General features: G+C 38.2%; 3 protein-coding genes across 3 annotated transcripts; 2 read left to right on the top strand and 1 right to left on the bottom strand.

The window, feature by feature from the left end:
- Nucleotides 1-1288: 1288 nt before the first annotated feature.
- On the top strand, nt 1289-14772 carry bhlhe41 (basic helix-loop-helix family, member e41). Its single transcript, XM_055173720.2, has 7 exons — nt 1289-1425; nt 7442-7574; nt 10961-11253; nt 11359-11422; nt 11550-11657; nt 11773-11884; nt 11977-14772. The coding sequence occupies exons 2-7, from the start codon at nt 7521-7523 to the stop codon at nt 12861-12863; spliced, it is 1518 nt and encodes a 505-aa protein (XP_055029695.2). The 5' UTR covers nt 1289-1425; nt 7442-7520; the 3' UTR covers nt 12864-14772.
- sspn (sarcospan (Kras oncogene-associated gene)) lies at nt 2973-8836 on the bottom strand. Its single transcript, XM_055173723.2, has 3 exons — nt 8340-8836; nt 6920-7006; nt 2973-5124 (listed from the first exon to the last, which is right to left on the bottom strand). The coding sequence occupies exons 1-3, from the start codon at nt 8592-8594 to the stop codon at nt 4765-4767; spliced, it is 702 nt and encodes a 233-aa protein (XP_055029698.1). The 5' UTR covers nt 8595-8836; the 3' UTR covers nt 2973-4764.
- A 1727-nt stretch (nt 14773-16499) lies between the features above and the next one.
- ctsd (cathepsin D) lies at nt 16500-23965 on the top strand. Its single transcript, XM_055173721.2, has 9 exons — nt 16500-16686; nt 17581-17737; nt 20472-20595; nt 20824-20942; nt 21029-21228; nt 22629-22751; nt 22942-23086; nt 23168-23266; nt 23441-23965. Exons 1-9 carry the CDS (start codon nt 16625-16627, stop codon nt 23600-23602), a joined length of 1191 nt encoding a protein of 396 aa, XP_055029696.1. The 5' UTR covers nt 16500-16624; the 3' UTR covers nt 23603-23965.
- The last annotated feature ends 1678 nt before the right edge of the window (nt 23966-25643 follow it).

Raw genomic sequence — 25643 nt, 5'->3', positions numbered from 1 at the left:
TGGAATGAAAACAATACTGTTGTCATGGATATAGCAGCTATTCAATAAACAGATACAGCCTTTGGTTTGTTAATGTACTGCACTCTTAAAGGGATAGTTCACCCAAAAATAAAAATTATATCATTAACTTACTCTTGTGTTGTAAACCTATATAAATGTCCTTGTTCCGATGAACACGAATGAAGACATTCCGAAAAATGTTCATAATCAAACCATTTGTGAGCCCCAATCACTTCCATAGTATTTATTTTCCAACTATGGAAGTGAATACCCTGCTGAAAAAAACAATAAAACCATCACAGAAAATTCCAATGGATTTATTGGGAATTTTATTGGTTCTAATGGAATATGGCCCAAAACACACTACAGTGTATTGGTTTTTATTGGTCTAATGATATGTATTGGTTTTAATTGTTCCATGTATTGGTTCTAATGGAATATGTATTGGTTCTAATGGAATATGGCCCAAAACACACTACAGTGCAGTGGTTTTAATGGTAAAAGCTAATGGTTCCTATTGGTATATTAATGGAAACCATTAGAATTTTCTGCAATGGCTCTACTGTTTTTCTCTGCAGGGATGAAGTTTGGTTACTTACATTCCTCAAAATATCTTTCGTGTTCATCAGAACAAAGACATGTATTTAGGTTTGTAACAACACGAGTAACGTTAAGTAAATGATGATTTCTTATTTTTGGGTGAACTATCCGTTTAAAATAAATGTGCTTCACGATCCCATAGTAGAAGAACCATTTATATTAACGAATGGAGTGCAGTGTACTATGGCGAAGGCGACCGGATTCTCGCGTAAAAAATGAGTTGTGCGTGCCTGCGTGTGGTGAACGGCTATCATTGTTTTATTTAAGCGTTATGGGATGAGAGGATGTGCTGTTTTGTGATATTTACTATATGAACAGTTTAATTCAGCTGTGACACGGCTTGCTGGTTGCATATTCTTTTACATGGCTCGTTGGAATGCTTGATTCTGATTGGCCTGTCGACAGGTTTGTTATTTCCAGATAACCGCTAATAGCCCTGTTCGACTTCATGCGGCGCCGCAAGAACCGACAGCCGGATGACGTCAAAGCACCGCGAGAGCGAGACGAAATCAGACTTCGTCTGATTTCTCTAATCGTTCTCGCGTTACCTTGACGCCACCCGGCGTCAGTTCCTACGGCGCCGCACGAAGTCGAACACGCCCATCAACACATGGTAACCCGGATGCTGCAAATCTTTTTGACAGGTAATGTCTAATGTTACACAAAAATGAAACATAAATGTGTAATTTAAAAACACATATGTAAGCAATAAGGTACGAGAGGATTTGCTGTATCTTGAATAAGTACTCCGCTTCGCGTCGTACCTAACACGACTGTTACTTATTCAAATTCCTGCATTAAGAAGTTATCGGAAGTCTAATGAAGGTAAGTAAAGCTGAACACACTTCATCAGTACAATACTTGTTTACAGTTGCATAGCCTTACCTTTTATAAAACGGTTACCACACAATATTAAAGTAAAAAATAGTGCAACTTTCATGATGTTAAATCAATAAAACATTCCTTCCGCTAGAAAAAATAGTCCCTGACCGTAAACAACAATGTTCCAATGTGTAATATGCATGAAAGCTCAAATAAAAACAACAAACCGTTCTCAGACTGATACGTGTGGTTGCTAAGGGTATAGTGATAAATAGAACCATTGGGTAAAGCGGTCATAGCTGTGTTTTATCGTGAATAAAGCACAGCTATTGACCAATCAGAATCAAGGATTGGAACTAACCGTTTTAGACATTAATCAAGGGATAAGCATTTTGCAAGATGTAAACAACACTGATCCAGAAACACTTCCTGTTTAGTTTGTAACTGTTTTCTTCATTTAACATATAAGAAAACATCTTAAAAGATGTTTGTTTAACTTTTTGATTCAGTTTTATATGTTCTGTTGGTTGTTTTTATTCCAACGTTTATGTAGTGTTAAAAAAACTGAAACAGGAAGTGCTTCTGGACCAGTGCTGTTTACATCTTGCAAAATGGTCTATAAATGATCACGTACGTAGCAGGTGGTACAAGTGAGAAGGGACCTTCTCATCTAAAGTGATTTGGCAATGCAAGTGAATTTACTACTGTAGTTAAAAACTGTATTGACCAATCAACATCCAGAAACTACAATCTGCAAATCACATCAGTTTCCCCCCTGAGGATATTGTAATTGATCTAATAATGGTATTATTTCCCACGCCTTTCCTTCAAGTAACCAGCAGAACACTCATCTGTCTGTACATACGATAATATACAGTCAAGCAGGTGCGCACGCAGACAGAGAACAACATCCAGCACAAACACTTATTAATCTAAATATACCTCCTCCCTTCCTCCTTTCTGCATGTGATGGGTCTTCATGTGACCGTGCGTGTTGTTCTCATGCTTGTAGGATGGAGAGCAGATGAAATCTGTCACATGAGAAGCAACAGGATCACTCTTGCTGCACTCTTTCCCAAAAGCACCAAATGTGAGGGGATTTTTCATTTGACTCAGCGTTCCCGCTTAATCTAATAGCGTGAAATGACTCACCGAAGCTTCTGTAGAGAGGTCATTCAGAGACATTTAGGGCCGCTGCATTGACATATTTAGTTTACTTTTGATTTGATATTTAATTAATGTTTGTGAAATGCAGGCTAAAGTCCAATAATTTAATTATGAGATTAGGAGCATCAAAGTTTAATTTTAGTCATTGATTGCACAGTAATTTCAATCTTTGACATGACTTAGTCGAGTAAAGATATCAAGAATATATTTTCACTAAATGTTTTTTACATTATGTATGATGTGTATATATGTGCATATATATATTTGTTTTGAAGTGAAATGAAGATTTGTGGATATTTTCACGTTTGCTGGGCAGGAGAAACAATGAAAATGTATTATTCATTTTTTTTTAAAGATAAGCAATTGGATAATGAGAGACAGAGTTATGTAAATGTCTTTTAATAGAAAGCAGCTCAAACGAGAGATGAGTCATCCAAAGCTAACATTTTAGGGTGTTTATCCTGTGCCAAAGCATCATGTTGAATCTCTTTCATACACCAAACCAAAGGGCTCTTTAAAGAGTTTTACACCATGTTTTCGCATTTTTATCCTATTGATCTGCGTAAAATGTAAAATAAATGTTAATTTTCTTTGGTTTCCTTTAGCTGAAGGCATTGACCTGCTGTTTGTCTGAGTACCCCCTACAAATCCCCCTAAACTTTCACTGGCTGTGTGAACTGTGACTTCAGGCCAGCCGTGTCACTGGGCACACCTTTCATTTTTGACTGCTGTTTGTGTACACTATGATTTGTACACAAATACAAGAGGCAGTTTTTTTCTTAACCAATACTGCATCCAATATACATTACATTTTAGAAAACAGAGTTTAGTTTTGAAAAGTTTGCAAGAAAAAAATAGGACAGTACCCATTGAAAATGTACACCTTTGCACCTAAAAGTAAAGAGTTTATATTAGTACCTCAGAGGGTTCATATTGGTACCAAACGTATATATATCTATACATATTAGTAACTTTTTAAAGGCCCTAGTTACAGCTTATCAGACGTCCTTGACCTGAAATTTGAGGTGAAGCTTAAAAGCTATTTATTTCTACATTAATGTAAACATCAGATACTTTCAATGCATATTACACTGTAAAAAAATGCAGCATGAAGTTAAAACAACTTGGTTTTGCAAGTCAATTCAACCTATTATTTTATATTTTTATGTTACTTTAACTTAAAAAATATTTTTTTACATTGTACTAACCAAAAAAAATAAAATGAACAGGTATAACTTGGGACAGGTGCTGTTTTGCATCAAATTCTAGTTAAAAAATACTCTCATTGGCAGTGGTACATTTAAAGGGACACTCCACTTTTTTTGAAAATATGCTCATTTCCCAGCTCCCCCAGAGCCAAACATTCGATCTCCACCGCCCTGGAATCCATCCAGCCGATCTCCGAGTCCGGCGCAACCAGTCCCAGCATAGCCTAGCATAATTCACCGAATCCGACTAGACCACCAGCATCGCGCCCAAAAATAACCAACGGCATTAACTCTTCTGTAGTTACATTGTGTACTAAGACAGATGGAAAATTTAAAGTTGCGATTTTCTAGGCAGATATGGCTAGGAACTATACTTTCATTCTGGTGTAATATTCAAGGACTTTGCTGCCATAACATGGCTGCAGGAGGCGCAATGATATTACACAGTGCCCGAAAATAGTCTCCTGCTATTTTCGGGACTATTTTCAGCTGCTGCGTACACGCTGTAACTACAGAAGAGTCAAGTTTTAAATAGGAAAAATATCGAAACTCTTTGGTTATTTTTTAGCGCAATGCCAATGGTCCAATCAGACTCAATGAACTATGCCAAGCCATGCCAAAAGCTGTACCGCCAGACCCGGAGATCAGCCGAATGGACTCCAAAACGGCAAAAATCAAATGTCCATCTCCAGAGGAGCTGCAAAATGAGCACACCTTCAAAAAAAGTGGAGTGTCCCTTTAAGTCTGTTACCTTGTTAGGTGAAATTTCCAAAAAAAAGGCCAAAATACAAAAGTTTAATCATTTTAAAAACCGCATAAAACTTTCAAAATATTATAATATCATAATACAAACACAGATTGCTTGGATAAAAGATTGCATACGACATAAAACAGAAAAGTTTCTTCCCTAAAGGCACAAATGCTCTTACGCTCCACCTTTTTGCGTCTCGAGAGAAATTTCTCAGCCCTAAACTTTCTGACACTGCTGGTCAGAGGGAGATCCCTTCTGCAGACCAGCAAAAAACACCTGGTACCGATGTTTCCATATCATGAAGGCCCCTACCAGACAGACAATGGCCTGGGCCAGATTTAGCACGATCTGCAGAAGGTTGTACATTGGTAATGTGCTTACGACGGCACTGCAGTCTGTCACGCCACTGTAGGTAAAGGTTCGAGCAATAGGATCTTCTGGATCCAGGTTGCACACGCAGTCCTCGCCCTTTTCTTTGCATGTGAGGCTGTTGGTGAGGTTGTAGTGATAGCTCTGGAAGGCAATGACCAGCACAGAGATGACAAGCCCTATTGTGCAAAAGAGGAAGTACAGGAGCTGAAAGGAAGTAGGAGATATCAGTTGGTTATGATAGTGGTACTAAACTCTGTATACTGGCATGAACTGAAATAGATTAAAGGGATAGTTCACTTTAAAATGAAATTTCTGTCATTTACTCATCCTCATGTTGTTCTAAACCTGTATGAATGATTTTTTCTGATAAACACAAAAGAAGATATTTTGAGAAATAATGGTAAACACACAGCAGATAGTGACCATTGACTTCCATAGTAGGAAAAAATATTTTGGAAGTATTGTGATGATGGTAAGCACACAGTTGATGGTACCCATTAAATTCCATCATATTTTTTATTCCTACTATGGAAGTCTATGATCACTATCTGCTGTGTGTTTACCATCATTTCTCAAAATATCTTCTTTTGTGTTCATCAGAAAAAAGAAATTCATACAGGTTTAAAACAACATGAGGATGAGTAAATGATGACAGAATTTTCATTTTTAGGTGAACTATCCCTTTAAGTTCATGGAAATGAGGTTTAATAGACTAAAATGTTTATATCTGTTCATATAATAGCTGAAATTACATCTTGATGACAGGAATTATAGTACTGTAGATTTCAGTAGTAGTCCATTAAATATCGAAGGCATGCCAAATTATAGTGTTTTGATGATATGTAGAATTCTTTCATTATAGACCTGTTCCTGGGTACCTACATTACCAAATATATTGCATCTCTACCTACTTAACTTTGGGTTTAATACTTATTTCATGTTTTAATTCTTTAATCTGTAGTTATATACAGTTAAAGGCGGGGTGCATGATCTCTAAAAGGCAATGTTGACATTTGAAATCACCTAAACAAACACGCCCCTACCCCAATAGAATCTGGACCTTCTTTTGATAGACCCGCCCCACACATACGCAACCCAGGCAACGATGTTTGTTAGTAGACACGCCCCTTACTGCTGATTGGCTACAAGTGTTTTTTGATAGTCGTCCCGACTCCCTTTCCTAAGTGTTTTTTCAAAAATCATGCACCCCGCCTTTAAGATTATACAGTTTTTATCTTAAAGTCTATGGGGTGGTTTCCAAGACAGGGTTTAGATCAAGCCAGGACTAGACTGTATTAGGACATTTAAGCACTTTTTTTACTAACATACCTTACAAAAACTTTTTTGTGGACATCTTAAAACAAAACGATGGCACTGACATATTTTAAGATATGTCAGTGCAGATGTTTTTAGTTAAGACAGCTCAAACATGCTTTTTTGTCTTAGACTAGGCTTAGGCATAGTTCACCCAAAAATAAAATTCTCTCATCATTTATTCACCCTTATGTTATTAAAACCTGTATAAATGACTTGGTTCTGCTGAACACTAAGAAATTTGTAATTAAGCAGGGAACAAAAGCACCATTGACTTCCATAGTAGGAAAAATACTACTATGGAAGTCAATGGTGCTCGAAAATGGTTTGGTTACAAACATTGCTCAAAATATCTTCCTTTGTGTTCAGAATAAAGAAATTAATACATGTTTGGGACGACATGAAGGTAAATGATGATTTTATTTTTTGGGTGAACTATCCCTTTAAGCCCTGCCTGGAAAACCACACCTAGATATACAGTAAGTCTACTCTACTGTACATCTTCAATAAAGCAGTAAAACTTTAAATATAAAGGTGCTATATAAATCGATGTTACTTATTTACTGTGTTGTGTAACAAACCTGTGCACAAAGTCCATTTGTAGTGCATTTACAGTACAAATCCCAATGCAATGAGATGCAATCATAGTTTGCAGCTTATGTGTAACCCTGCATTGATTTTTCACCTTTGTGATAAATTGCACCGTTGCTCTCTCATCAGGCACTCTGGTAATGCAGAATAAGATGAACCCCACCAGAGACACCACGCACATCTGCAAAACACAACGCAGAGCATTTTTAACATCAGACCGTAGCACCAAATTTAAATAAATCATATGCGTGACCCATGGGGTGCAAACACGGCCGTCACGTGCATCTCGCAATCTGTTGCCAAGTTATGAACACACACCAGGCTTGCTCTAATCTTATTTGCCGTACAGCAGTTCACTATGCCTGTCAGGCCTGTCATAAACCAGCCATGACCCTTATTGTAATCAGCATTGTGCAAGTCAGCATTGAGCTGTCATCTGATAACATATTGACTACTGTTGCAAATTGAACAGCCACCTCCCCCAAAACAGATATCTTTATCTGTCATACTCTTTATCTCTCTTTTTCATTCTCCCTCTCTTTTCCGTGCTCTTTTCCTCAGCGTGATAGGAGTCTTGTGACTAACGCGTGATATCTAATTTGATTGTTTTTCCCAGATTCTGAGAACAAGCTGTGGTGATCTCAGCGTTTCTCTTCAGGAACGGCGGTGCTGGTCTCGTGAGTCCTGAACTTGGGATGTCACACTGCAAACAGACACACTTTGATCTACCTTATCATCATGCCTATACTGTAAGCATATGTGTTAGTTCGTAAACACATTGGTTCATATTATTGCTACATTGAAACAAAACAAGATTTTGCAGATTGATAAAAACAGCTAACATTGTATATATATAGGCTACTTCAGTGTCGGATGGGTCGAGTAGCAAGATAATACATACATTCTTGTTAAAAAAAATCTTCATCTCTTTAAAAACTATTATACAAAGTGAACTTTTACCATAATTAAACATTAATAATCAACTCTTTTAATATCAATGTGAGCTAATGCATGCAAGGACAGTGTCCTATGTTGTAGCTCTCTGTTATCTTGCCATGTTGTGTACGTGACTGCACATGCACGTCATTATTTAGACTCTCTGGCTTGCAACCTTGAAGCCTTTTGAATCTGTTTCTGAGAGTTTGAAATGACCTTCTGCTTTTAAGAGTAAACAAAGCAAAACAGTTTTTGTTGCACTCTTTTTAGATAAACAGAGCTAAGAAATGTCACTTTTTGTTTAAAATAATAAATCAGACTTATTTTTGGATTCTTACATAACTTCGTATAATTTGTGTATGCCACTTTTGGACCTACTTACACACAGTTGATGTTAGTCTCTGCCACGGCATGCTTGTGAACATGCTTGCTATTTATGTAAACAGTATGCTTATGTACAGTATGGCTGTGTGGCCAATCAAATCCCTATGGTGCACAGGTGAGATGGCCTCATGCATGGCCTCTAAAAAGTACAAATGGCATGCTGGGATGAAGAAGTGCAAGAGGAAGATGCTTACAATGATTCCAGCCCAGTGGGGCGTCTCCCTGGCCAGCAGAGAGGAGCTAATAGCAACCATGAGGAAGGCCACGACTGCTATCGCGATACCCAGCAAAAGCTGTAACACAGCCACCAGCAATGGAAAGCGGCAGCCACAACAAATCTGGGCTTCTTCCATCACAAGGCCTCTAGTTTCCGCTTTTCCCTTCTTCGCATTGCCAGGGGGTGCGTTGCCTCCACCAGAAGACCCTGACGAACTTTTCCCCGACTTCATAGTTGCGTCTCTTTCAGGCTGAGATTCTTAATCTTCCAGGTGTTTGTTCTTGCCTCTTGTCTCACCTCTGTTTATTTGTCTGTCCTTTTCTTTCTTGCCTTGTGTTGCTTTGCTTTCTTCAGTCTGAATGTTCCTTCGCAAACTCTCCGCCTTGCCCTGCCCTTCCCCTCCCTCCTCACTGGAGGCTTCTCTCTATGGGAACCCTGCCCGGCTGCTGCTATTCGGAATCAGAAAAGGCTCTGAACTAATATGGAAAACATTTGGAGCAGATTCCACGAGCAGCGTGAGAGCCACATATAGAGCAGAACAGAGCAGAGGAGTGAATGCAGAGAGGAGGGTAGGAAAGGGGAACGAAAGGATAAAAGGGGGACTCTGACACACGACAGCGACCAGTCTCGCTGAAACTAAGTGGGAAAGTTGATCTTAGTGGGCATTAACACTTGTAACTGGTTAACCAGTGGGCGAATGCTTAAGTCTGGCAAACCACTTGATACATGCTGTATAATCTACTCATAACAGCATGGAGTCGGTCATATGATATTGATTAGGATATGTGACCTGCAGGCATGTGAGAGGGTTATGGTTAATCTCTTATGAATATAATAAGAGTGCAGGTACATTGTGTTTGTTAATTTTTGTTAATTATGCATAATCGATTACTGCACAATGATGCACTGTGTACAAATAATGAGTAATGAAATAATTCAAATAACAATGAAATTATTAATGACAAATTTTGTAATATATTATCAACAAACCTGTTTTAATAATCATGAGGCATATTAAACTAACCAACTATAGACAGGTATGGTCAATACATTGTTTGTTTTAAACCAAGCTATAAGACCTATATTGATGGGATAGTTCACCCAAAAATGAAACTTATGTCATCACTCACCCTCAACTTGTATGCGTTTCTTCATTCTGTTTAACATTAAGGATAGTGTTTTTATAAATGATGGCGAGTACACGGTTGACGGCACCCACCGACTTCCATTGTATTTGTTTTTTTCTACTGTGGAGGTCGATGGGTACCGTCAGCTTTTTGGTTGCCATCGTTTGACAAAATACCTTCTTTGGTGTTGAACAGAATGAAGAAACTTGTACAGGTTTAGAACAACATGAGGGGGAGTAAATGATGACAGAGATTTCATTTTCTGGTGAGCTATCCCTTTAAGACTCCCATGTGATTTTGTATTATATCACAACTCTCTTCAGATTGTATTATATAGACTGTTTCAGCAGTAACAACATAAACAAGCGGCTGGCATGATCCGCACGTAACTTCCGGTAAACTTCGCTAAGAATAAATAACAACAAAGTTCTTTAAACGTAGTTTATTTATATAACAAGCAAAAAACAACACATAGATTACCTAGGAAACCAAAACATTTGTTATTTTCGACGAGGCATTTGTTCAAGAGATCAGTTTAGCAACTAGTCAGAGTCAGACCATTAAAAAAACGAAACCGGAAGTAAGGTTCGGATCCAGACGTGTATCACACGCGTCTGATGAAACCGTCTATTGGTAAAGAAATCACAATAAATACAGAAATAAATGAGAATGTCAATTTAAACTTAACACAACCGATAGACGGTTTCAGCAGTAACAACATAAACAAGCGGCTGTCGTGGTCCGCACGTAACTTCCGGTAAACTCCGCTAAGAATAAATAACAACAAAGTTCTTTAAACGTAGTTTATTTATATAACAAGCAAAACAACAACAACACATAGATTACCTAGGAAACCAAAACATTTGTTATTTTCGACGAAGCATTTGTTTAAAAGATCAGTTTAGCAACTAGTCAGACCATTAAAAAAACTAAACCGGAAGTAAAGTTCGGATCCAGACGTGTATCGCGTCAGCGCACGTGCATCCGATAAAACCGTCTATAGCCATTTTTGTTGCATTGCACAGAAATGTTTACCATTATAAAGTAAAAAATGGCTAAATTACTTACACATTAATGGCTTTGGGGTTTTTTTAAGAAAGAAAAATAAATAAAAATAAAATAAAAGATTGTCTTGGATCAATAAAGCCAAACTGTCCCCAAAAATGAGCTAAATCTAACAAAACTTCCATTTAGGTGGTATCCACTAATGTTAACAAATAAAAAATAAATAGTATAACTTAACAAAAATAATATAAAAACATAGTTTAATTAGAAAAACGTATATATTCTATACGTTTTTCCATATTTTTCCATAAACGTTTTTATTCTATAAGCAACGTAGACTAAAACACAAATAAAAAGACTAAAACACAAATAATTGTATAGGTTAGTTGAAGAGAGATGCTGGAGTTTGTTTAGCAAGCAGTGTCTTATCAGCACGGACAACTTCCAAGCACCGTTTAATTCCCAGACAGTCGAGCTGGTGCAGTTTACACGTGAGTCAACTCGCGGTTCTTGGCGGAAGCGCGCGTGCGCTGTAGCTGCCACGCGCAGAGGGAAAGTGGCAGCTCGGGCGAGCGCGCACACACATCATCATTCAGAGGCGCTGCGCGAGACCGGACACAACGCACTGCTGCTCCTCTCATATTGGATTTACAAACGGCGATTGTTAAAGAAGTGCACTAAAAAGTGGAAGAAAGTGATGGATGAAAGAATACCCAGAATGCAGGGCAGACAGTTCCTGGATCACGCGGATTTCCTTGGGTAATTTTCTATTAGCTTGTTTTGTTTTTAACGCTATGATGTTAGGTTTGTGAAATGCGTGACGTTGATGTCCAAATTAATGGATTTAGTCTTTTGTTTTTATAGGGTTGAATATTCATCTCTATACATGTGCAAATCGAAACGAGGCATGAAGAGAGAGGAGGGAAAGGTAAGCAAACTGTGGACTCAAACTGATGAAAACGTGACAAGTTCAGATAACATGTTGTTCGTCACGCGCTATATCGAGTATTATGTTTACTTTGTAAACTTTTTGTACTGACGTTTGCTGTTTGCAGGACGCTTACAAGTTACCACACAGACTGATCGAGAAAAAGAGGAGGGACAGAATAAATGAATGTATCGGACAACTGAAAGATTTATTACCAGAACATCTAAAACTTACGGTAAGTCTTGTGAAACTATGTTTTGTTATTTGATATTAGCCACGACTAAAGCAAGAACGTGAGGGGAACATATAAATATTTAAATTAGATAAACAAGTGTTTGTTTTGTCTACAGACTCTAGGTCATTTGGAGAAAGCAGTCGTTCTTGAATTGACGCTGAAGCATTTAAACGCGTTGACAGCTGTCACCGAGCAACAGCACCAGAAAATCATCGCTTTGCAGAATGGTAAATTACACGATTTACTGAGCTTGAAGTACTTTTTCATTCAAATAAATTGTTTGTCATTGTCATAATGAATTCATTACTCTCTATAACAGGGGAACGATCGTTAAAGACCTCGCTTCAGGCGGATTTAGACGCTTTCCATTCGGGCTTTCAAGCGTGTGCCAAAGAAGTCCTGCAGTATCTGAACAAGGTGGAGAACTGGACCGCGCGCGAGCAGCGGTGCACGCGACTCATCAACCACTTGCACAAAGTTTCCGCGCAGTTCCAGGCGGGCGCGCGGACGCTGCAGCAGCCGTTACCCGGCGACGAGGCTTCAGAGCGAGACGCACAGAGAGACACGCAAGCCAACTGCGTGCCCGTCATTCAGAGTACTCAGAACCTTGAGCTGAACGAGAACGACACGGACACCGACAGTGGATACGGAGGAGAGGCGGAGAAAGGCGACGGTAAAGAGGCGAAAGGAGTTAAAATCAAACAGGAGTTTGGAGACGAACGGGTCACCAAAAAACCCAAAATGAACTGGAGTGCGAACGGTGCGTCTTGCGCAGATTCTGCCCGGCCGGACGTGGCGTTTATGAGCTCGTTAATGGGAATGACAGGTGTGGGTGGACAACAAACTCCGTTTTGCATGCCGTTTTACTTCATTAACCCGTCCGCTGCAGCATCATACATGCCTTTATTTGATAAAAGTCATTTGGAGAAGTTGGTGTATCCGGCGGCGCTGACCGCCCCGTTTCCTTGGCTTTACCCCGCGCATGCCTCTGCAGCAGCCGCGGCCGCCGCTGCCGTCGCTTTCCCCGGTGTGCCCAACGATAAAAGCCCTGAATATAACCCAACATCCTCAAATGACACAGATCCGCCTTCTCCTGATGGTGACCTGTCGAATGGGGGCGACCTGGCCTCTCCTGTATCTGGGGAACATGGCTCAGATAATGATGCTGGTCATCAGCCCCAAAGAAATGAAAATGATGGTACATAAGCTGATCCTTTACTGTTTACTAATTTGCTTGTAAAATGGCTTATATTTATCCGTTTATTAATTTAATTGTCATTATTGAGTATTTCTATGGATTTTCAAAGCAAAGGCGTTTGTTTTATTTTTTCATACGATATTGACTCAAAGCAGTTAAAGTGTCACAACAAAATTGGTTTCTGGTTTTTAAAAGGGGAGAGTGGGGGACGTTGTAACAGCCAGTGCCTTTAGCACTGAGATATCTGAATGAAAATCCAAACTGATTGACAAAAACCATTATGACCTTGTCTTGCTATCCAATGGCATATTGCTATTGACTGAAAATGAATGAAATCTCAGACTTTTATTTAGTATATTTTATGGATTTTTTATTGTTGTTGCATTTTTTTTAATGCAGAAACTAGTTTAGTGCAATAGATATGATAATAATCATCTTTAAGCTACAGAATGCCGAGTTCGAGTTCTTTTCAAAGATTTGGAAATCACATACTGGACTCTTGGATGTAATGTTCAATACTGACCTCAAGCAGGCTGGCGTGACTGCTACAGTATTTGTCAGATAACTTTCTATTTGCTAGTGAGACTGGATATTGTCCTTGACAGGATCAGTCATATTTTCTCTTTTAACATTTAGTGCTTGAAACAGTTAAATACCTCAACATACCATAGTGTTTGGACCAGCACTCGTTCTTGTAGATGCTCCTCTGGTAGGGGTGGGGACAAAACTTTTTTAACATTTCCAATTGGACAAATCTCGTGAGCAACAATCCTCTGATGTAATGTTACAGCCGCCCCCGTCTCTCTCTCCTGAATAATACATACAGACAAACAGTTACTTCGGAAGGCTCTAAATTAGAAAGGTGGTGCCAATTACCTTTTAATCATTATTGAAAGTGCTTGTGATTTCAGGATAATGTTTTACCAACAGCAAAAATTTGTCTCCATCGTGTGACACAGAGCGTCACATTGCTTGCACCTCTAGCTAAAATGTACAAGGTATATTAGCACCTTATGGAACTTTGATATTGAATGTAATCTGTGTTCTTTTGGTAGATATAAAAGTTTGTACTGTATATATTCTGATAAAAATAGTTATTTAATCCAGAGGTAAAGTGCACTTTTTCTTGCCTTCTCAATTTCCTATAACACAATCCTCACTCTTCATATTTAAGCCAATGCCCTTTGAACTCAAACTATGATGTATGTTTTCTTAAAGAAACTTCTTTAACACTAAAAGGTATCTACAGTATGTATATATAACATCATGGTACTTTTGGATTAGCAAATTCAAAGATCTTCAAAGCTCACCTTACCTCTATGGGCCGCCTCATTTTTTGTCCAATGACAGTTCTTTGTAGGAAACTCTCACCATTTTGGTAGAAAAAGTGTATATGGTTAAACATTTATTATTATTATATCATTCATGGTTTGCCTTTCTAAAACATTGTCACATTGACCTGTGAAAAGCAAAACAGTACAGGTATGGGCCATGGTGTGTATTGTACAAATGTTGTGAAGCACTGTAACATAAAAAATGAATTAAAAGATGCTAAACAGACCTTTGGACTGGATAGATTGTGTAGATCAGTTTTCAACACACGTTTCAATGAATGTCTTCAGTTTATGCCTGGGTTCATGAATGCATAGGAACAGTAATGTATGATTTATGTTTATACTGTAAAACATTTCATAGGCCCTTTAGTGTCTCTGCCTCAACCGTCATTTGCCTAAACAGTGGCATGTGGATGTACATAGTTTGTGAATACGCTGTATGTTTAATGTTGTAGAAGAAATCTATGGATTTTTTTAAGGATAAACTGAGCGACCGCTGCACATTTCCTTAATGCTTTACACATTTGCTGTTCGAAATTACGCAGCTCAGTTCTGAAATAAACATAAGCTCATGTGAACAAAATGTCATTGCCCCCTCATTCATTTACTCTGTGTGTTATTTATATAGTTGACTATTTGTGTTCACAGCACACTAGACAATTTTGTACAGATTGATGACAGAATAATCCCTCTGATCTCACATCTAACTTTATTACGGATCAAAGTACAAATGTAACACGTTTTGTCTTTCAGAACATCCATTACAGTAATACGTTGGTTTTTAACCACCCAGAAACACTTGTTTACACTTAGGCCTTTACAATCAATAGCTATTGTTTAGATACATTTAAACTAATGGTGATAGTAATAACACCTTAACCTTTATTATGCAATACAAAGCAACTATGACTAATAAATGTAATTAGTTATTTGTCTCTATGGATCACCTAGATACTGCTGAGGACTCATACATAACTTATGGATTAGTAAAGGCTCATTTTGTTGACTTAAAGACTATTTGTTGTTAAATTTAGTCATTGAAATAACATTAAAATCAATACCAACAAGCAAAAACAAAGTAGTTTGAAGAATTACAATATGAGTCAGCTTAACAATCAGCTGACATGAGAGTCATACTGCTGGAGTGTAAAAGTAAACAAAGTTACACAATTCACATTTCACGTGAGCTTTTAGGGTGGTTAACAGGTGGTATTATTTAAGTTTTTTTGTGACGGATGAACAGACAGAATTATCACATATGAATTTTATAACATTATCAGAAAATGTGCAAATAACTTAATCTAAAAGAATGATGAAAAGAAAGAATCCAATAGTGATGACTAATTTACATGTATGCATACATGTAGTATAATGATATTATTGTAAATATTTAATTTATTTTGCATTAACCACAAAGACTAATTTACTTTAATAAGAACAAGCAATCATGTGTTTAAGATACAGAACAACCAGCAAAAAATAAAGCAGGTCTGTAACCATTCACTCTTTCCAGCTGTAGCCTAATCCATATCTGAACCATATACAAAAAGTCGTGGAGCTAAAAAAAGCTGGCATTTGTAAAAAAAATAATAATAAAATAAAGCACATTAAGTATGGTGTCTGACCAGTTGTCATCCCTCTTTGAAGAATAAAACGAGAACATTCTATTAACGAGACGACACTTCCCTCTAGTGGTAAAGGCGAGATAACACATGCAATTTTGTATGGGTCTAGCTCATCTATTTCATCTACATATGGCGAGAATCCACTTAAAACAACGATGATCTAGAAAACAATGAAGTCTATTTTAACAAAAGTTCCAAAAATTTACTTAATACAATAAACACAGGCACAATATGCTACAAGCGCTGCAATACCCACGAGATAAAACGGTACTGTATCTTTAATTACGTTGTTTCATATAAATATGCATATTTGACTAATTTAATAAATAATTATTTAAATATGTATTTTAATCTATGAACAACCAACGACAAATTAACAACGTTTCGTTAGCGATTAATCGTTAAGTGCGCAGTATACAGCGTGCGCAGTGTAGACGCTCATGAATGCGTTATAAACTGGTACTGTTTCTTTAATAACGTTGTTTCATATAAATATGTACATTTGACTAATTTAATAAATTAAACAATTTATTAATTATTTGAATGTGTATTTTAATCTATGACCAACCAACGACAAAGTAACAACGTTTCGTTAGCGATTAATGGTTAAGTGCGCAGTATACACCGTGCGCAGTGTTGACGCTCACGAATGCGTTCCTCTCATCACATGACTGTGAGCAAAACTTGCTAGGCAGCACCCTCACATCAGCTGACTGCGGTCGTTTGCCCTAAATATTAGATCACACAACACTCTCTACACAATCAGTACCTCTTCTCAAATGTGTTAGTAGTCACAGAGGTTTCGCCAACATGAAATTCGTCTGTCTGTTGCTAGCTGCTGCCTTTGTGTGGACATCCGACGCGGTTGTTCGGTAAGGTCAACAAACTTAACAACAATAACAACGACGCGTCTCGTGATCAGACGCCGCATTGGGATTCTTGCTGATTCATGGGTGGTAGTACTTTCAAATTTGTTTCGATAATATTTTAGCCTGTTAATTCAGATCTCAAAACAAATATTAATCTCACAAAACGCGATAGTTTACATTAATCAAACGCCTATATGGTGCGCAGAATGTTGTTTGTTTTTAAGGAGCTCCCTAGACAAAGCCCTTGTGTAAAAAATCATAAAGTACACATGGCTTGTTTTTAAAACGTAACCTTAGGACGTCCAGTTGAGATCATACTCATGCTCAATCAAAAACATGTTTAATGTGTATCATTTACACTGCTTTTTACCTGAAAATGGGGAAATATATATTTTTTGGTGACAAAGAATGTTTGTGAGAAATTGAGCTACATAATAAGGATTAGTGTGTCTCACTGCCTTATCAAAGTCCAAGGCACAACCTCATACACAAAAACACAAATATATTCAATTGGATTGTGTAACCAGATTAGATTACAGTTTTATTAGACTTAAGGCGATGTTTGAAAAGATTAATTCTATTATTGGTATTTATAATGTTATGTGTTGTACATTGGCATCTAAGGTGACATTTTTAGGATATCTCCTTTGCAGAATAGCCTTGCATGTGATCTAAGGTCTGCCATCTACTGATTGCACAACAGAAACTTTATATCATTGCAGTGGAAATAAAAATATGTTGCATTATCTACAAATAGATCACGTTGTAAGCTTATCTTGACTCAATTTTGGCATGAGAACTGTTGTAGTTTGCTACAGGTGATGTTAATAGATAACAGCATACACTGTTAGTGCTGGTGGTTTAAACCTTATAGTGTTTCTTTGTATCTCCCTCCAGGATTCCCTTAAAGAAGTTTCGTTCCATTAGACGGACACTGAGTGATTCGGGGAGAGCCGTAGAGGAACTTGTGGCTGGTTCTGTACCTCTGAAATACAACCAGGGCTTTCCGGCTAGTAATGGTCCTACACCAGAAACTCTCAAAAACTACCTAGATGTGAGTATGGTTTTTTGCGCTTTGCAGTTTCCTTTCTCTAATGCAAACTTAATGGTCTTGTAAATCAATTACATTAGAAGCCTTGGTTTCAAAGTAATGTGACTTTAACCACAAGGTTGCATTAAGTCGTAATACCAGGAAGTAGAAGTATGCGAACAAGCATTTAGTAATGTTTCTCACACAATCTTCGTGATCTGTCATGATTAATGCATTTCACAGTGTCACCATGGTGAAACGTGACTGACAGTGGCAAAAGATGAAGTTGAAACCTGTCCTGTCAACTTTATTCAGCAAAAAATTGCTTGTCAGTTTCCTGTCATAAGCTCCTATGGAAAGCATTAGACACTTTATGACTCGTGGTCATCATGAGGCTTCTAGTCAGAAACATCGAAAACAATAGTTTTTACCTCGGTTGAGTTGACCACAATAATCCTCTTTAGCAATATAGGAAAGTGGTATTGCACCATAGTTTTGTAAACAGAATTGAACTAGATCTCATAAATAATGCAAAAATAACCATTAATCCTTGAGAACTTGTGTTAATGCCCTTTATGACCTATTTGTTTGGTAGTACTTGAAGGGACACTCCACTTTTTGTAAAAATATGCTCATTTTCCAGCTCCCCTAGAGTTAAACATTTGATTTTTGCCGTTTTGGAATCCATTCAGCCGATCTCCGGGTTTGGCGGTACCACTTTTAGCATATCTTAGAATAATCCATTGAATCATATATCATATATAATATCATTGCGCCTGCAGCCATGGTACGGCAGCAAAGTCCTTGATTAATACGCCAGAATGAGAGTATAGTTCCTAGTCATATCGGCCTAGAAAATCGCAACTTAGTACACAATGTAACTACAGAAGAGTAATGGGAAATGGGAAAAATATTGAAACACACTGGTAATTTTTGAGTGTGATGCTAATGGTCTAATCGGATTTAATGGATTTATGCTAAGCTATGCTAAAAGTGGTACTGCCAGACCCGAAGATTGGCTGAATGGATTCCAAAACGGTAAAAATCAGATGTTTAACTCTAGGAGAAAATGAGTCTATTTAAAAAAAAAAGTGTAGTGTCCCTTTAAAGGTGCATTGTGTAACTTTTAGAAGGATCTTTCGATAGAAATGCAATATAATACATAACTATGTTATCAGTTGTGTATAAAGACCTTACAAAATTAACTGTATTGTTTTTATTACCTTAGAATGAGACGTTTTTATCTACATGCACCGCGGGTCCCTTTACATGGAAGTCGCTATTTTGTGGGGTCATGTTTCTACAGTAGCCCTAAAGGGTTATACTGTTCTATAGAACTCGTTTTGTCACTAAGTTGTCTCAGACGATGACATGTTTGTCCCGTGGTGACTATCGTAGCTTCTCTATGAGGCTGTTTACACTTGGCATTAACATGCGTTTTCGTCGATCGTATCACAAGTGGACGACGTTAATGCCAGGTGTAAACGGTGTTCAAAACGTTTTGAGCTCGTCCACTTTCAACCACTTTCAACCACATCCAGAGGTAGTCGAAACTACTTTCGATCGGATCGCTTTGGAGTTGCGGAACACATATCGGGTTGAATGTGTTCGAACAGCCCCACGCGACCGCCTTCTCTCCGCCCATTTATCTAATCTGAGGTATTAAACACAAGTTTTACGTCTTTTTTTGACTCCTGGTGTGAACATACGGTGAACAGTGCCATTTTTAGAATTTCATTGATAAAACTAAAGCGGCTGATATCCGTAGTTTCGTTTTGAAAGCGTGTGAAAGTTGCGCGATCCTTTTTCATCAATTGCGCTGAAAATTTAGAGAAAGCTCTTACAAACACACGTACAAAACTCTGTGCAGCATGTTTACTTGCTAAACAAGCCGTGGACTCCGACATAATATTAGTTTGCGTCCATATAAACTCATCATTACTCCCGCTCGGGTTTGAATGACAGCAGAGAGACTCGCCCACCGTCTCAACAGACCACCCCCTCACAGTATACAGGACAGAAGCGGTCGAAAGTGGACAAAAGAGACAGATTTAAATACCAGGTGTAAACTTAATGTGTCTCTCTCGTCCACTTGTGATCCGATCGATGAAAACACATCTTAATACCAAGTATAAACAGCCCCTAAGTGTTTTGAAAGGGAGGGTTGAACTGTGCACTGAGTCATTGGTTGCAATTCACAGTCTCACCACTAGATGGTGCTATGATCTACACAGTGGACCTTTAAAGGGATAGTTCACCCAAAAATGAAAATTCTGTCATTGTTTACTGTACTCTCACCCTCCAGTTGTTTCAAACCTGTAATAATGTATTTGTTCTGCTGAACACAGAGGAAGATTTTTGTAATCAAGCAGGAGCACCACTGACTTCCATAGTAAGAAAAAATACTACGGTTGTTAATGGTGCTCAAAAGCTGTTGGTTACAAAAACTGATCAAAATGTTTCGCATGTGATTGTCATTGCACATCTTGTCAGTAAAGCCGGTTCCTTGATTAGTAGTAAATCCCCATTACCTGATTTCAGATGGAGCAGCATTTACTACACAAAGCCGTAGTTAAACAGACAATTGGGACAATTTTGCAGTAATTATTGCGGACATATCGCCTGCAATATGTATGCGATATGGCCCAGCTTGTCAGGGAACTACGGCTTTGTGTAGTAAATGCTAATCGCATGCGATTTGTCGTGCGGCCCTACTGTTAATATAAATTACAAATGAACTGTATGCTTTTGTTTACAGGCTCAGTACTATGGAGAGATCGGTCTTGGCACTCCAGTCCAGACCTTCACTGTGGTATTTGACACAGGATCCTCCAACCTGTGGGTTCCCTCAGTCCATTGTTCCCTGACTGATATTGCCTGCTGTAAGTCAACAGATCTGGATGTCTCTGACATGTAAACTAAGGTTAATAGTTGGGTCTTGCACAGTGATATACATGGTAGCAGTGTATATAGTGTATATTGTAACACAGCTGAAAAGCATGCTGAACCAGAACTGTCCATTTTATGGAACTGCTAAATTATATCTGAAGTGTCCCAGACAGCCTGGAGAGAGTCAGTTACTCTATATATGATTTTATTTTGTCGTGTAGTGCTTCATCATAAGTACAATGGTGGCAAGTCAAGCACCTATGTGAAGAACGGGACTGAGTTTGCCATACAGTATGGATCAGGAAGCTTGTCTGGGTATCTCAGCCAGGATACATGCACGGTAAGAACTATATCAAGTCGAATATAATTAAATGATTTTGTCAGAAATGACGAAGGAGAGAAACCAATCTGTTACTTTTCTGTCAGGTTGGTGAGATTAAAGTTGAGAAGCAGATTTTTGGAGAAGCTATCAAACAGCCAGGTGTGGCCTTCATCGCAGCCAAATTTGACGGTATTCTTGGCATGGCCTATCCTCGTATCTCTGTGGACGGGGTTCCTCCCGTCTTTGATATGATGATGAGCCAGAAGAAAGTGGAGAAGAATATTTTCTCTTTCTACCTGAACAGGTAAATTTGCTTGTAAACTTGAGGGACTAGATAGTGGACTTAAAGGGACATTCCACTTTAACTCTTTCACCGCCAGCATTTTTAAAAAAAGTTGCCAGCCAGCGCCAGCGTTTTTCATGATTGAAAAACTACTTCGCATCGAGCACCCTCGAAAAAAGAAGTCACCGACCGCAACTGATATTTAATATAGATTATAAAAGAGTCAGATATGATCTTACGACTTTAGATGTAATCCATGATAGACCTTGACAACTTCGTAACTCAGGGACCCTAGTGAGGTCACAATAGCTTGGTTTCCATCACAGATTTACGCAAAACTTTTGCAATATTTTCTAAATTTACAATTAACAAATGCACCTAAAACCTTTTTTTCCTTGCTACGAGTCATTTTAAAAGTCATGGCGACCGATGTTTATAGGTTTAGCCACCTCGAGACAATTTTTTTTAAAGGCACACCATGGAACTTTTTGGCTACTAGGGGGTGCTAGACATGTATTTTTTACGTCTAGCGCCCTTAGAGGCCACAAGCACAGCAGCACTGTTGCAAAGGTAAAGAAGACAACTCTTTAGGTCACAAATATAATTTCATGGGTTTTATTTTTACAAACGCCATAAGATCGCATAGCTTACATTTACAAGCCAGTTGTAATGGTGGTCGCTTGGTTAAAGTTTATATAAAAAAAATATTGCTTTAAAGGGGAATCAATTGGCCCAATATAATTGATCCTCGTCCTTCTTTTTATTCTGCCACTCTGGTCTCCTTTGACAAAACCTTGGGTTTCTTTTTCTTAGTTGCTGCTTCGGCCATGACAAAAACATCAGGAAAGTAAATGGTTGCGCTCTCACGTCCGAATTTGAGGAAGTGGAGGAAATGACGTTTGCCGTAAAGCAGATTTTTGTAGTTTTTTGTTTTGTGCTTGGGTTACTACCCGAAGCCCCAAGTTTAAAAGTATGAGTAAAAGCGATACAGACCCCGTCAGGCTATGGTGGACATGTCATTCAACCTAATTTAAGATGATGTACAATCACAAGGGTCTTGAAAACATATTATGAAGGTTGAAAAACTACAAAGTGTCACTTTAATCGTAGGGGAAGCAGACATGTTATCCGAGCATCAATGGCAATGAAAGGCTCTTGAATTTGGTAGTGGCAACGATTTTGCGTATTTAATGAATGATCATGTGACATTTATGCATGTCAGGTGATTTGTAAATGCGAACAACAACCTTATGTGAGTTTAAAAACAATATATTTTTGCGATATGGAAGTTTTTGCAAAATTGACGTGTTTCCATCGAGCGCATTTATTTTTGCAATTTAAAGGTTAATGGAAACAGATAATGTGTTATTAATATTAGTCTTTCGTCTACTGTGAATAACTTTATTTTGTTTGTTTATCAGAAACCCTGACACTCAACCTGGCGGTGAGCTGCTCCTCGGAGGCACAGACCCCAAATATTACACTGGAGACTTTAACTATGTTGACCTCAGCAGACAGGCCTACTGGCAGATTCACATGGATGGGTGAGAATTTTCAGCTCTTTGTGATATTACGTAATACAGAAGGTGTTAAAAATTTGATTTATTTTTATACAAATCCATATATGGAATTAAAGATTAAGTGATAGTTCATCCCAAAATGAAGTTCCTACAGGATAAAAATAAGTATTAACGTTGTCGATTAAATTGAAAATTCAAATGTGTGTTTGTGTAGCATGAACATTGGCAGCGAGTTGACTCTGTGTAAAGGAGGATGTGAAGCCATCGTAGACACTGGAACATCTCTGATCACCGGCCCAGCCGCTGAGATCAAAGCCCTGCAGAAGGCTATTGGAGCGATCCCTCTTATTCAAGGAGAAGTACGCTCATATTTTTACAGGTTATTTTGCAACTTGAACTCTTTTAAGGTTCTCTAACATCATGTTGTGTTGTCTGTATAGTACATGGTCGATTGTAAGAAAGTGCCCACACTACCCACAGTCTCATTTGTACTGGGTGGAAAGACTTACTCACTGACTGGAGAGCAGTACATTCTCAAGGTCAGTCAGGCTTTTTTGCCACCTTTCAGTGTTGTTGCTTTGACGTGATGCTTTGCATGTGAAGTGTTTGTTTAAAGGTCATGCTGTGAGTCACGCAACTCTAACATGTATTGGGCATTTTTTTCTCAGAAATGTTACATGAGATAATCTCTCTCAATCTGTTTATGTCTGCAGGAAAGCCAGGCCGGACATGAGATCTGTTTGAGTGGATTCATGGGCCTGGATATCCCAGCCCCTGCCGGACCCTTGTGGATTCTGGGCGATGTGTTTATCGGGCAATACTACACTGTGTTTGATAGGGAGAATAACAGAGTGGGCTTTGCTAAGTCTGTTTAAGGCCGCAAGAGATGTGTCATTGGAGTAACATGGAGACATTAATCAATATCATCTCTGCTAAGGAGTAGTGGTATGATTGTGTTGTTTGCACTGCTTTTAGTTTTTAAATGTTTTAAAGAGGCTTGTGGAGAGGAAATGATTCAGGGAAATGTCAACAAGATGACAGTTACACTCATTTGCTTTGTAGCGGAAGCTTATCTGAATATCTGTGATCGTAACACAGGGTTTTAACATTTTATTTTGTAATTTTACGTTTGACATGTTTAATTTTAGACACTACTGCTTTTAAAGTTTTTGTTTTGTTGAATGACCTTTCGATGATCAAACAAATCAAAAGTGGACAATAAACTTGTTTTAAACCCACTTGTGTTTTTTCTCTTAAATCTCAATGTTTCTGCTGTTTGATTTACAGGTTCATATTGAATGATTAGGTTTAATATTTAGACATGTTTTCTTGTAAACAAGCATTTTTATAATGCTCTTATAAAAGGTTTAGTTTTAGTTTTTTTTTTAAACAAAAAAACCCTCTTAAGTGCATGCAAGTTTTTTGGTAAACCTCCAATTCTTTGGACAAGACAGTTACAAAATCACTAAAGATGCAACTAAAAACTTTTACAAATGATGAAAGTCACAATGTAAAATGAAGAAATTGAACCACAAAGTCAGACCTTCAATACAGACCTTCAAATTAGCCAACATTCTGTGGGCTTGACGTCTGAGGCTGAGACTATTCATGTGACTTCCACATTCGCATAATCAACTGGCAGATCTCTGATGAAGAAAAACACTCAGTTGCTATGGTGAATTGGCATCCACCAATGATTATACTCCAAGCCATGAAAGGAATAATCCATGAAGACTCATGATTTTAGATGTTAAGTTGCAGTAGTTTTAAGCAAAAATATCAATGTTTCTATCTCAAGACCACTTGCTATCGTGCATGCAACCTCAGGTCATGACTATGATTACGTCAAGCTTCATGACTATACACTTTAGTACAATGAAAAAACTGTTGTATGACCATAGAGCTTGCTTGATGTCAAACGTTTTGTTCAATAGGCTTTGTGCCCGGCTGCACTGCTTCCTGACTTTCAGCCGGCTCCGTGTTTCCTGTCCGCCATTGTTGGACGGGCTGATTAATCCAGGTGTGTCTGAATATTGTTGTTGTGAGTACTGAGGTCAGGCACACCTGGATTAATCAGTTTGTTTGTGACTACTGAGGTCAGGCACACCTGGATTAATCAGTTTGTCCAATAATGGCAGACAGGAAACAAGGAGCTGGCTGAAGTTCAGGAAGTAGTGCAGCTGGGCATAAAGCCTATTATAGGGCCTACTAGTGGTGCAGGCATACCATCTTTTTGTGTGGCCTCAGACTCTGCCCATACATCAGCGTATTGAATCTGGTAAAATAATCTAATTTCGTTGCTGAGTTATAACCATTTATGTCTACAACACTCCAAAAAATGAATGTAACTTTTCATTTTTTTTCAATTTTCAGTCATTTCTGATGGTTTTCTAATTAGCGAAACTAATAGTTTTTTTGTTTAGAAGCTATTTTGTTTTTTTTAGGGCGTTTTGAGTTGATTGGAATATCACTCACAGAGATATTTGCGCATGTTTTTTAATCGCACTTTTCCTGCGCAGAACTTAGCGTAAGGCAAAACCTGGCATGTTTGGTATCGTTGGACTCGGCAAAGAATCAGGACTCCAAGATAATAAGTTGCATGAAAATACGTCGACCATAGCCAAAGTTGAAGGCATGTAAACCATTCATCTGACCACTAGGTGGCGCTGTGAAGAAACTGTGCACCCTCGGTTACTGACTGCAATCAATAAGCGTAAGTTTGGCAAAGATACAGCCTCAAATTCGTTTTCTTGTGCTCTACGTAAAATTGACTCTGTATATGAAAAAGGACTGCGAATCGAAACCAATTACATAACCTTTTGCCCTGAGTGTCTCTAGATTAGAGGTGTTTGATTAGGGTTGGAGCTAAACTTTGCAGAACAGTGGCCCTCTAGGGCCAGGAATTCCCATCCCTGC

This window comes from Misgurnus anguillicaudatus, chromosome 15 (assembly GCF_027580225.2).
Source record: "Misgurnus anguillicaudatus chromosome 15, ASM2758022v2, whole genome shotgun sequence".
Classification (NCBI taxonomy): domain Eukaryota; kingdom Metazoa; phylum Chordata; class Actinopteri; order Cypriniformes; family Cobitidae; genus Misgurnus; species Misgurnus anguillicaudatus.
The sequence above is the reverse complement of the archived record's forward strand: the minus strand, read 5'-3'. Positions and strand labels throughout refer to the sequence as shown.

What these genes read in the sequence shown, in the direction of transcription:
- sspn (XM_055173723.2), bottom strand. Translation starts at nt 8,594, where the DNA reads ATGAAGTCGGGGAAAAGTTCGTCAGGGTCTTCTGGTGGAGGCAACGCA. An exon ending in CCCACTGGGCTGGAATCATT is followed by an intron (nt 7,007 to 8,339) that starts GTAAGCATCTTC and finishes TGTGTTTTGCAG; the next exon opens with ATGTGCGTGGTGTCTCTGGT. An exon ending in CGGTGCAATTTATCACAAAG is followed by an intron (nt 5,125 to 6,919) that starts GTGAAAAATCAA and finishes ACTTCCTTTCAG; the next exon opens with CTCCTGTACTTCCTCTTTTG.
- ctsd (XM_055173721.2), top strand. Translation starts at nt 16,625, where the DNA reads ATGAAATTCGTCTGTCTGTTGCTAGCTGCTGCCTTTGTGTGGACATCC. An exon ending in ACATCCGACGCGGTTGTTCG is followed by an intron (nt 16,687 to 17,580) that starts GTAAGGTCAACA and finishes ATCTCCCTCCAG; the next exon opens with GATTCCCTTAAAGAAGTTTC. An exon ending in CTCTCAAAAACTACCTAGAT is followed by an intron (nt 17,738 to 20,471) that starts GTGAGTATGGTT and finishes TTTTGTTTACAG; the next exon opens with GCTCAGTACTATGGAGAGAT.
- bhlhe41 (XM_055173720.2), top strand. Translation starts at nt 7,521, where the DNA reads ATGTCACACTGCAAACAGACACACTTTGATCTACCTTATCATCATGCC. An exon ending in GATCACGCGGATTTCCTTGG is followed by an intron (nt 11,254 to 11,358) that starts GTAATTTTCTAT and finishes TTGTTTTTATAG; the next exon opens with GGTTGAATATTCATCTCTAT. An exon ending in CAGAACATCTAAAACTTACG is followed by an intron (nt 11,658 to 11,772) that starts GTAAGTCTTGTG and finishes TTTTGTCTACAG; the next exon opens with ACTCTAGGTCATTTGGAGAA.